General features: G+C 36.7%; 1 protein-coding gene across 1 annotated transcript in view; it reads right to left on the reverse strand.

Moving 5' to 3' along the window:
- FSIP2 (fibrous sheath interacting protein 2) overlaps positions 1-13402 on the reverse strand; it is an 83539-nt gene that overhangs the window by 17495 nt on the left and 52642 nt on the right. The window contains exon 17 of the mRNA XM_060177611.1: positions 1887-11290. Within this exon, the coding sequence (XP_060033594.1) occupies positions 1887-11290 (9404 nt within the window). The remainder of the gene's footprint in view (positions 1-1886; positions 11291-13402) is intronic.

Raw genomic sequence — 13402 nt, forward strand, 5'->3', positions numbered from 1 at the left:
AACACTTACATGTATGAAGTTTATCAAATAATATAGAAGTGCAATTATGGGCATACATTTGAAAGAGAACATTTCAGAGCTGGAAAGAACCATCATCTGACCCCAGATTTTAGGGCAATGGAGATGACTGTTTCAGTCTGTGAATATCCCTGTAATTATGTCTGAAAATATATAGCAGCAGCTAACATTTTAACTAGTTCTGAGACTTAGTTCAGTGGTATGCAGTGTAGTGGCCAATTTCACTTCAAATGTATGCATGAGAACAAAAATGGTTCTATAAATCACTGTTCACTGTCCAGGCCAGGCCACCAATTATACCCCCATGCACTTAGTTTTCTTTCGAAAATCCTTCGAGCAAAGGTCTTTCATAAAAAAATCAAAATATGTGGTGTGGCTTTATTGGTCTGTTAATTCCTTTGTCCTCAGAGCTAGAGTTTCCATGCAACAACAAACTCATTCAGACACATTAAAATCTCAACTAGATAAGTGCATCTAGAGCCTAAGTGAGGAGCTATAGGAATGAGCTAGGCTATAGCAGAAGGGGGCTTACAAAAATGATGGCATTTGGGGCCACTCGGTGGGGTACCTGGTTGAGCACATGTTACAAGGCACAAGGATCTGGGTTCAAGCCCCTACACGTTCCCACCTACAGGGGGGAAAGCTTTGAGAGTGGTGAAGCAGGGCTGCAGGTGTCTGTCTCTCTCCCTCTCTATCCCCTGCTTCCCTCTTGATTTCTGGCTGTCTCTATCCAATAATATAAATAAATATAATAAAATATCTTTTAAAAAGAAGACAGCCTTTTTCCTTTATGTCCTTGTTGAGAAACATAAAGTTCTATCTATGTGTGAGATCCTTTGGCACTTTCTGCTTGCCTCCATGCAAGATGAAACAAAAAAAAAAAGATGACTGGGTGTGGTGCATTGTGCCAAATCAAAAGACTGGCAAAGAAGAGGCAGGTGAGGTCCTGGTGGAGGATGGTAGGATGATGGAACAGAACCCAAGTTGTGGGTGAGAGTGTTTTGCAGACACCTATCAAGGGGAGATGAGAAGTCGCACCCGTGTACCAGCAACTCCACTGTAAACTATCAATTCCCCCTGTAGAGTGATAAAAATACTAGCAAAATGCAGACATAGAAATCTATTCGTACTAGATAAATAAACTTTATGCATTAAAGTTTAAAGGATCGCATCTTCAATTTTAAGAAACAAAAATGACAGGACTACAGGGCTGCTGGCTGTAGTAGAAGAGAAGAGAGACTTGCTATTTCATGAGAGAATAGAAGAAACTCAAGGAAGATAATATAATGAAAGCACAGTAAGAAAAGAAGCAAGCTAATCTAAAAGTTGGTATTGTATTTATAGAAGAAATGTTACTAAAAATAAAATTTAGGAGTTCTTTCTGTTGTAGCAGATGATAGCTCAGTAACTGACACTTTCAAACATATTTTAATATAAGTGATAGGGATTATGTAAGACAGGTGAGTTTTTTTCTGACTATCCTATTGAGTTTTTCGGAGACAGTATGATTTCACTGCTACAGATACGTTTCTGAATTACATTCTTTAATGAAAACTGAGAATAATACTACCCAAGACCTTTACAATGTGGCACCGGGCTGGCACAGCAATTTCTAGCAAATTATTTGACTATATGGACCAAGTATTGCTAACGATTCTGTTGAGTAGTGATACCAACAAAACGCATTCTTCTATGCTTATTTGAGGAAAATGAAATAGTAGCTCTATTTCACTGTGTGTGTGTGTGTGTGTGTGTGTGTGTGTGTGTGTGTGTGTGTGTGTGTGTGTACGCGTTGGTTGTGGTGGTGGTGGTGGTGGTGGTGGTGGTGGTGGTGGTGGTGGTTTCTTTTCTATTACCTTTGCACTTACCTCAAAGGGTTTTGTGGCCAGCCGACCCGTTCTATCCAATGATATTCGTCTTTCTCTTTTTATATTTATATTAGATGAAACTAACGGGTGGTAAGTTTTGCCACTTATTGATGCTCTTCTCAGTTCTGCTATGCTATGTCCAGTATTTCTTAAACATTCTTTCTTTAATGTCTCAATAGGTTGAGTTTTTACAGAAATCACTGCTAAATGTTCTGAGATAATTAGTGGATCTATTTTGATTGGTTTGTTACCAATATATGGAACTATTTTCATTGGTTCATCTTCAGATTCAGTATCTATATCTGACTCTTCTAATTCTGGACTCCTTGTATCAGCGTACTCCTGTGCCTTTTGAACGATTCTATTAACGTCTAGATCTCTAAAGAGGCCTACATTGGATTTTTTTAAGTTGCCTGCATCTAAAGAAAAATTTGAAACTTTCCTAACAATTAAACTAGCCACTTCTTTAGGGAAGACTTTATTTACCCCTTTTATGTCATGATAAAGTTCTTTATGACTTCCAGATTGTCTCAGCACATCGCTGTAAATCGAGTCAATCACCTGAGAAATTATTTCTATACTTTCTGGTTTTAAAGACTGATCTTCAGGGTCAGCAGCAATGAGATTAATATCATCTTTGGCAATTTCAGCTGTCACAGATTTTGTCAGTTGAGATGTGATTTTATTTAACTCAGTCTTTGACAAGATTTTTTTATCTTTGCTTGAGGCTCTTGACAACCTTATTATCTTCGCCATGAACAAAGCCAGTGCTTCTTCTAAAAATTTGGCGTCTAACATAGAGACTTTTTTGGATGAAAACTTTTCCTTGGACTTAAATTCATCAACAATTTTGACCACCTTTTCCATGATTTTGACTGCTTCTAGAACTAATTCTGAGTTTGATACTTCTTCCTCTACTTGGGGTTGAAATTTGGAATTGGAAATTTCTTTCACCAATAAAAAACCTATTATGTCAGAGAGCACATTGCTTTTACCCATTAAATCTTTAAACACAGACGTATGTGAGCCAGAATGCTTTAATACATTGGTATAAACAGAATTAACGACTTTCTCAATAATTGCATTATCGGCTGCAGCAAGCAGCTCCCTGGCTGGTGGCACAAGCTTAATTTTACTTTTGGATATAAAGTCTTGGACTGAATTTAGTATTTTGGAAGTTATTTTTTGCATTTCCATTTCTAGAGACTTGTTTCTTTCATTGTCTAATTTTGGAAACACTGATAGGAGCTTTGATAAAAATTTGACAGCAATTTCTTCAATGATGTTGAAAGGCAGTACATGAGACTGTGACGGAAAGTCACGTTTTGGAAAATCAGCTGTTTGGATGACAGTTTTAAGGATGTTGTCAACGACATTATCAATTTCTGCATACTGATTGGGCGTTAGTTCTCCAGAGAAATAGTTCTGTAGCTGATTCCCAGCCACTTCTCGTAGGACTAAATTAACTATGGCTTCGGAAAGAATTTTGCATCCACTGGATATGCACTCTTGTATGATCTCATGTGACCCAAACTGTGACAAGAGATTATTATAAATAGACTGAACTACTAGCTGAATAATTTCATCATCACTGTGATGTAAGGACTCCACATACTGTATGATCATATCTTCATCTTTGGATATTTCTGCTTTAATTGTACTTAATAACTTCATTTGAAGAAAATCCTTTTCTGTGAGCCACTCATCCTCAGATGTTTCCACCGCAGTGTTGGATATTGTTGAAAAAATTTTCGATAAAAGAGCAGAAATGACATTCTCTAAAAATTCGTGAGTCAGCATGACTATGTATGGTGTGGATGTCTGACATTCTCTGCTTGTTGTTTGAATCACCTTTTGGAAATTTTGAACGATATCCTTCGATTCTAGGGGCAAGCATGTTGAAGCTGAAATCTCATCGGAAGATGACAAATTGAGCTTATTTTGAAAAAATTCTTTTATCATCGCGCTGGTTAGTCTTCTGGCTAAATTTCCCTCATTGCTCTCTATATTCCTACAAATGGATTCTTGTGATCTATACTCCTTCAGAACGTTGCACACAGACGCATGAACAATTCTGTTAACTAGTGTTTTATCGGTTGCTGGTGTTTTATCGAGAAACTGTTTTCCAATTTTATTTGTATACGGTATTTTACCCACTGTGCTTTGCCTCATGCTGGCCCTTGCCTCATCTTTAGTTGGTTCTCTGTGACTAGGAAGCACTTGAGGAGCTGATGGTATATTATCTTTTTTGGGAAGAAAATTACTTTCATTATCTGTTTTAAACACCTTAATTTGAGCGTCTGCAAACTCCTTTAGCAATGAGTCAATAAGCTTCATGGCTGTGTTACACAGTTCAACTTGATCTTCATCACCATTTGAATCTTGCCATTTTTGATGGGTTTGCATTTCTGCTGAAGATGAAAAGATCAATCTGTTAACCATTTCAGTGATAACATCTTCTAAAAATTTAGCAGGAAAAATCCCTCCGAGTTTTCTCTTTGGTGGGTAACGAGGGCTCTCTGGTTTCCTGGGCTCCATTTCAGTGTCCTTACCCTTTACTTTCTCTTCATTCTTCTGACCCCATCTTTCCTCATCCTTCTCTTTTTCTCTTTTCCCTTTGGCACAGAGATTAGATGATGGGAGCAATTTCTTCGTTGACACAGGCTGTGAAAAATCCTTGTCAACGTCTTGAATTCCTTGGGCTTGTGTTCCATTTGGGGCAATTTTGAACTTTGGGTGATCTGATTCTTGAGGCTGAAACATTCCTAAAATGTTGTCATAAACATTTTCAATGACATTTTGAACACGTTCATACTTTTGTCCACAGTCTTGTTCTTCATACACATAGATTTGCGTCGAGGTATCTTTATTCTCCTTACTGCTTGATTTTTTGGTGGTTGTTTCCAATGGATGTTCTGTTGCACTTCCTGTAGTTCTTACATCTGACGTGAGAGTAGACACCCGAAAGGATTTGTCATCTTTTTCCAAAAAAGTTTCTTTTGCTTTGTCAATTTTATCATCGTCTATTTCAAAATTGTGTCCAAGTACTTCCTTATACTTTACATCATCAATAGCTACTGGAGATTGTGCGAATTCCTCATTGCCTTGCCTCTTACCTTTTGAAGCTGATAAACTGTTCTCAACTTTGCATTTTTCAAGTGCAACAATCATATTTCTCTCTTGCGCGTCATTCATTTTCAGATTGGTAGCTGGAGAAGCAGTTTCTGATGTATCTTTATATTTTTTTGTTGGGCTTTTATTTTCGAGGCATTTCTTATCACTTGCAGTGGATCCCGATAACAGGTTCACCACATTGTTCAAAATATTAATTATAGTGGTATCTGAAGTGGTATCATTTTTTTCCGAGGCTTTATCAGTTTTGAAAGTTTTTTTCCTATTCACTGCACTGAAATCTTCGCAAGGGTCCAACAGTATTTTTTGATCTGTGGTTGAAGAAGTTTGTTTACGTGATTGCTCTAGTAAATTAATCTGGTCCTCTTTTAAGCATCTGCTGACCTCTGTAGGGCTTTTCTGTGGTAGGTGTTGTACCCTTTTGGTGATCTTATCTGGATTTAGAAACGAAAAAATGGTGGAAGACAAATCTCCTGAAAAGAGTGGTTGAATCTTGAAAGCAGATATTGCCTCCTGGGCTAATTCAGCAATAACTTTTATTAAAATGTTACTTGTATTATTCTCCTGAATATCCTTCGATCCACACTGACTAATGAACTGATCATACACAAAATCTGATATCTTATCAACTGTTTCTTTATCAATTGGTGAAAAAGAAAACACCTCTTCCGCATTTGGTACAACTTTAATTTCACTTTTTGTAAATTCTCCCACCAGAGACTTAGCAAACTGTATAGCCAAGTCCACAAAGTCTGGCTCTGGCATTTCTTTTTTCTCAAGATTTGTACTACTACTTAGAAGAGAATAAAATTTGCGAACAAGATTAACAATGATATCTTCCAGAAATCTTGCTGAATATATAGAAGGCTGTATTTTTTCTTTATCAGGTTTAGTAAGAGCAGAGACATGCTTAGAATGAGTTAAACCCCTGGAAGGTGACTCTCGATCGTTTAAAAACGGCTTCAGATGATGGTCCATGATTTCTCTTATAATGAAACCAGCTATTTTACTGAGAAAGGAGCTTCCTTTTTTGCTCGCATTGTGCTGTACTTCAGTTTGAAATGCAGACTTTTTCAAGATATTGTCACACATAGTCTCAACAAAATTTTCATCGCCTTCCAGTTGCTTACCTTCTGCATTCTGTTCTTCTGTAGCCAAACGGATTTCATGTTCAGCAATCTCTTCAAGAATCTCAGCAGTCAGTTTTGAAGCTGCATCTACAAACTCACAATCTGGAGAAGCCTCTCCCTTCTGTAGCTCACCTGGAGTGTCTGAGGGAGGAAAGGCATTCACTAGAAGCTTATAAATCATATCTTCTAGAAGAGAATGAGGCACCATCGTGATACACGATGGCAAGACATGGCTATCATTCGCCACAACATTGAGCACATTTCTGATAATATTCTCAGCTTGAGGAGCCGAATACGAAGATGACGCTAATTGTCCTGAAATTAACGACTGTACCTGATACTCGTAAATTTCATCTAACAGAAAATGGTATATTTTCCTTCCAAAACAAATTGTGTCACATTGTATGGCCCTATATATGTGAACAAGCGATTTATACTCATCTAGTATTTTAGCATAAATTACGTTGACTGTTTTTTGACGCATTTCCTTATATTCTTCTGAAAAACACTTATTTCTATCAAAGTTATCTGTGACTAAAATCTCTGATGTGGTGAGCTCTAGAACAATGGAATTTACTAATGTTGTCACAACTTCTGTAATTTTGGCTTTTACTACATCTGGGTGTTCAACAGCCAAGACATTATGTGAGAATGCATATAGGAGCTTACTTAAAAGTTCAGAAATGACTTCTTCCAAAAAGACATCTGAGTTCACGATGGAAAACAATTCTCTTTCCTCAGGCTCCATTGCTTTCTGTTTACAAGTCTGATCAGTTTCTGTTGAAAGGAAAGTTTTATCTTCAGATAAAAATGACTGAAGATGGTGGTCAAAGATTTCCTTTAGTATAAAACTTGCTATTTTTGAAACAGGTATGTTACTCAAACCTTTTTTATCTTTGATGAGAGACTGGTACAGATCTGAATTTAAAAGATCATCATAAATAGAGTCAACCATAGACTGGGTATCTTTTCCTGAAATCACACATTTCTTCTCATTTCCATGCTTAGTAATACATATTGCATGTTTTGAAATTATTGACATTATTTCATTTATCAGTTTTACTACTGTATTATTTAAGTCTGATTTAGAATATTCTGAGTGTTCTGCACCAGAGACTGATGGATCCATCTGGGATAAAAGCTGAGTGACAATTTTTTCCAAATGAGTATGTGTTAGTATAGTAGTATACATTGATGAGGTGTGTTTCTGTAACTTTGATTTAGCCATGTTACATTTGATTCTCTCTATCAAAACATCTGTATTGAGTTTGGAGTGAAATTTAAAAGGGATCTTTGCTGCAATGCTTGGAGGGATCTGGAAATCAAAACTTTCAGTCAAGATGACCTTGGTTATCTTCGCAGCCAGTGACTTCATGTCATTAAAGAAATCTTTATCATGCATTATTTCCAATTCGCATTCCTGCAAAACTTTGCTGTATACTCTATCAATAATGGTTACGACTACATCCCTCTCCACTGGAGGCAAACAGAATTGTTCCTCAGCGTTCTCTAGAACGCTAACGTGGGTTTCTGAAAATTCCTCTGCTATCAAATGTATGAGGTTCTCAGCTTTATCAAGCAGTTTATCTTCGGAATCTCTTACTGGTTTTGCTTGTACAATGCCTAACACTCTATGGAATATTTTGTTTAAAACCCCTGAGATCACATCTTCCAAAAAAGTTGAGGAATAAACAGTTTCATTAAGCTTTTCTTTTTTCTGATCAAAATATGGATATGAAGAAGACAATGATTTTCTTCCTACAAAAGGCTGAAGATGCTGTTGACATACATGTTTGATGATAAAACCTGCTATTCTATCTATAAGAGTCTCATTACTGCTTGTGATGTTTTCCTCAAATGATTCTTGAGACTCAGGGCTTTGTAAAATATTCTTGAATACCGAGTCAACAAGACACTGAACATCGTCCTCTGAATAAGCAATCTTGGTTTCTTCCTCGTCTTTTGAAAATCTAATTTCATGTTGGGAAATTTTCATTCTAATGTCGCTGATTAGCTTTGAGGCAATTTCATTGAAATTCTCTCTCAACGTATCTTTTGGTGTTTCTCTGCTTAGGAAAGCAGGAAAGATTCTAGATAGTAGTGCTCTGATCATGTCTTCTAAAAATGTATATGGTAACAAGGTGTTATATGGAGATAAGCTTTGACTTGACTGAGTATATTTACTGATGTTACTAAGGATGTTCGGAACAATATTCTCCGCTATGGAGACAGAAGAGGGAGAAGCTGACGAATCCCCAGAAAACAATGGATGGAGAAAATAGTCTGAAATTGCTGGAATAAGTAACTTGGTAATATTTCCCACAAAATTATCGCTGTTTCCATATTCTTTTCCAGTCTCAGGGTCCAGGCCATGCTGTTTTAAGACATTTCTATAAACTGAGGTGACAAGTTCATCCACAACATCTGTATCAATCGAGGGATAATAAGCCTTTTCTTTGTCATTGTTTAGAATGTGAATTTTAGCTTTATCAAAATGGCTGCTTATTGAGTTTACTATTTTTTGGGCTATGTTTTCCATTGCAAAATCAGTCCTCTCTTTTGTACTAAATATCTTTGACAAAAGTTTGGCAACAACATCCCCTATAAATGCATCCGGGCATATATTTGAAGAACACGGTCTATGAGAGTTTATGACTTCACTGAGAACTTGTTTAACCATATATGATATTGGATCTGACGGAGACTTTGGGCAGGATAATCCTTCTCCAGACAAAAAAGGTTGAAGATGATTTTCAATAATCTCTTGGATAATGAGGCTGGCTATTTGGTCGACCACAATTGGACTCTGGCTAACTATACCACTTTGTATGGTAATGGGAGAGTCACATATCTGCAGGATATTACTATAAACAGAATCCACCATCTTTTCGAGGTTTTTTTCTGTACAGAAATCCTGATTATCAAATACAGTGAACCAAATTTTATGTTTTGAAATGGCTGACATAACCTTATCTACTATAGTAGTGGACATCTCGTTAAAATCTGAACTCATGAAATGCTTGTTTCTCAGACAGGAAGTTTTACTTGGTAGAGGAATGAGCTGCGACAAAAGTCTTCGGATGGTATCTTCTAAAAATGACTGTGATAACATGGTGCTATAGCCTGTCGAAGACCTGAGTGGGGAAGTGAATTGTATCAGTTTATTTTGAAGTTTCAGTAGTATGATGTCAGCATTAAGTGGGTGATATGAACTAGGCTTTAGCTGTCTCGTGAAACAAGATGGGAGCCGGTAGTCTAAAACCTCCAACAATATGCCATTAGTTATCTGTTCCCCTAGTGAGTTGTCACCAGGGGTCAGTTTATTGCCATGGGTTACATTCAGTTGATATTGCTGCAAAACATCATAATAAACTGAATCAACAATCCTACTGATGGTTTCTTTATGGACTGGTGGAAAATAGAGCTTTTCTTCAGGATCACGTAAAACAGTGACTCGTGCTTTATTAAACTCACGTACTACGTTATGGACAAATAATGTATTCATCTCATTGAGCCGGCTCTCGGTAACGTTTTCATGTAGGCCACACAGTGAAGTTGAGAGATTAAAAAACAATTCTGAAATTATGTCCTCCAAAAATGTGGCTGAATAAACACTTGTATTCAAATGTTCTGGATCTGGCCTGCTATGTAGGTCCATTGTATACATATTGTTTTCTTTCTTTTGGGGAGGGAATAAAGAACAGGAATTTACTAAATGTTTCTTGCCAAATGGTGCATTTACTTTAGATCTCAGCATACTGGGACTATCCTGTGACCTTGACAAAGCATTGCTGTCATCACTTATGGATTCTAAAGAGTCTTTACCTTCTCCTAATCCTGTTTGTTTTGATCGTTTGGCTTTTGTGTAGCTAGACTGTGTTTGTTTCTTTCCACCCGTCAAATGTTTTTTAGCATGAGGTGGGTTTTGAGGGAGTTGTAAACTGTGAGATAATTTGTCCATCAGCGACTTAACCAAGCTGTGGGAAATAAAAGTAAGCATACAGTCTGATGGCAATGCATCTTGATCAGTTTCTTCTAGATTTTCCAAAAAGTTTGTCATAAAATCTTCTTGAAATTGTTCACTGTCCACTGCTCTCTTGCAATTATCAAACTCTTCATCTCCTATGCTTTGGAGTATTTTTATAAGCTGGCGTTCTTCTGCCGATGTTTCATCAGAAAGAGAGTCACTGTCAGGACAGACAGTGTTTGTACATTTTTCCAGCAGTGTTCTAATAAGTTTTTCGCAAATGACATTGAGAAGAAATACTGATTTGGGAGTGAGCCCTAGGTTATTTTCAGGTCTGTTGTTACCTTGCTGATCATTTGAAGGAAAGAAGAAGGTTCTTGCTGTTTTATCAGAATCCATAGTCTCATTTGGACATTCATCTGGTAGAAACAAATCTAAAACAATCTTGAAAACTTTATTGACTATTTCTTTGGATTCTCGAGTTTTTAGGCTACTAACCAGGTTGTCTAATTTACATGCCAGATAATTTAATTTGCCTTTTTTAACGAGACGATCCGTTTGGCGGGTAGGTGATTTCAGTCCTCTGAATTTGGAGCTATTCTGTCTTTCCATGCTATCTATTTTGCTGCCGAGGGGTGCATTATTGTTTCTTTGCATGGAAAATGCTTGATTCCTTCCACTACTTTCAAGGTGATGATTCATCCCTATTTCTTTGGACAGTACATGAATAACTGCTATTAAGAGGTCTTGAAAGAGATCATCTAAATCAACAGCAGCTATTCTCGAGCAATAAAGGTATTTTGATTTTAAAGAAAAGTCTTGATGTGCAATGTCAACCTGTAAAATGTTACTATTAAAAAGAATTCCAGTAATGGTTTCAGAAATGCTTAAAGCAAGTTCTCCAACAGAAATTGACCTGCTTTCAAACATACAAGAATCAATAGAAATAATCTTGTCAAAGGCTCTATCTTTGCTTAGCCACGTTTTCTTTCTTCCTCCGCTGTCTTCAGTGGTATCAGAAATGCTTGAAATTAAGTGGCCAATGACCGATTCTGTGAGATATTCACAAAATTGATAAAGTGAAGTATCATTGAAAATATTTCTTAAGATCTGATTTGATTCATAATTTTCCCTTGAGAGCGTAGACATAACAGACACCATCTCCTCGATGGAAACTTGAAAGAAAGAGAAAACATTGCTGTTTTTAGCACTTAATAAGAAAGATATGAAAACTTCAACGATTACGTATGTATTGCACATTTGGAACACCACAGTAAAGAGGCAAAGAAAAAAAAAATCACCTGGAGGGGTAGGTACCTGATTGGCTACACATGCAACCCAGGTTTGAACCTGGAATGAGCGTTTGAATCAGAACAATGAAAGGACAGTCCTGAATAATTCAAACCTGAAGTCAAGTGCTGACATTTGTCTTCCTTTGGTAGCTACAAGGTCCTAGGAATCCCGAGGCAAAGAAGTTATTTCCAAGTTTACTATTGTATTCTATTCTGTTTCCAATATTTTCTAAGTACAGGGTTCTAGACAGACTTCATATAGACATTCGAAAGTATTCAAAGAATTTTAATGTTATGCTATTTATTTTTCACAATCTAAGGAGTAGTGTTATAATAACAATTTAACTGAAATTCAAAGTCTGCAAACTCGACTTTAGATTAAAATGACAATAGGAAACTATTGTGTTTTAAAACTATAGTGTTTTAACCCCTGTGGTTCAGCCCATTATAAAGATAGAATGACAACTCAGGCAAAAAGCCTTTTGTCTATTCGACACAGTACTTATTGAAAATCATTTAACTACTTGGGAGTTGCAGGGCAATGAAACTTTCAATCAAAACATTCTTAGAAACAGATGACTATGGCATGAAGTCACTCACTGACAGAAGTTGACAAACAATATCAGAAATACAAAAGGTAAATGCAAAGCTGAACTTTGATTGGGTCTAGTGTGTTGCACTGGAGTAAAGGACTCTGAGGGCAGAAAGGGCCACGTGTCCTGGTGCAAGATGGCAGAGGAGGAAATAGGCTGTAGGGTGAATTTTGCAGAAAACCAAAAAAATCTTACACATGTACAAGCAACTGTATTTGCTGTCAACCATAGAAGAAAACACATGTACCAACAACTCTATTTACTATGAACTATTAATCCCACTAAGAAAGTAAGAAAACTCATCCTCAGAACTTAAGCCATGAACCTCTGGAGGTGGAGTAAGACAAGACTATGTTGGGATAGGAGGTTTTAAGTTATTCTTTGACTATGAAACAGAATTTGTCTATGTTAAGTAAGATGAATGAAGGGAGGAAAGAGTGTTCTAATCTGGAGAAGGGGGAATGAGCATAAAACACTAGCAGATTCTAGATATTTCTGAGATTAGGGGAAAACGTTGATAGAAAGACCCAAATATCAATGGGATGGAATCATAAGTCTTCTCATCTATTTCTTCATAAATACTCTAAGTTCATTTACTTTATACTTGGAAAATTCTTATGAATTCCAACTGCAGACACTCAATTTAGCTTGTCATCTTGAAGGAATACTAGTCTTAATGATGGGACTGAATTTCTTTGTGCAGGTGAGTAGGCCAAGTCACATGTGTCTGCCCTATTGAATGACAGGTAAACTATGGGACTGAATTGGTAATGACTAGAACTAGTGCTCCAGTTCAAGGTTACTTACTATTGTTAGATTGTATTTTATGCACTTGCCAATAACCAACATGTTTTGACATCCCCCCCCAAAAAAAAAAGGTTATTATCTATCTTTAAACCTAGTAGAGTTGAATCAGTGTTCTAGAAAGGTAGCAAAAATATCTCTGTAAGGATATGTTCAATGTATTGTAAGTAAAAGAAATTGAGGGATACTGAAAAGTAAAAAAAAAAGCTGTCTAACACAACTCTTCTTACAAGCCTGTGACTTGTAAGGGCAGTTTCTTGGAAAGATGAATCACTAAACTTTTATTACTTAACTGAATATTTAGTATGAATATAAAGAAATTGTGGGTAAGAACTGTAAGAAGAAAATATATATATTTAGGACTCATACCTCATGCTTAGCTAAATCCCACCATGTTGTAGGACCAACATTCTTCACTGTAGCTGGAAGCCCAGCAGGTAAAGCACCTACCTGCTTTCCATGCCTAAGGCCCCAGGTTCAATGCCTAGCACAGTTTACGACTGAGCGATGCTTTGCTCTACGTCTCTTTCTCATTCATAAAGTATAAATAAAATTCATCTTAAAGTAGCCCCATTCTCTCTCATCTGCAGAAGATAAA

This window comes from Erinaceus europaeus, chromosome 18 (assembly GCF_950295315.1).
Source record: "Erinaceus europaeus chromosome 18, mEriEur2.1, whole genome shotgun sequence".
Classification (NCBI taxonomy): Eukaryota; Metazoa; Chordata; class Mammalia; order Eulipotyphla; family Erinaceidae; genus Erinaceus; species Erinaceus europaeus.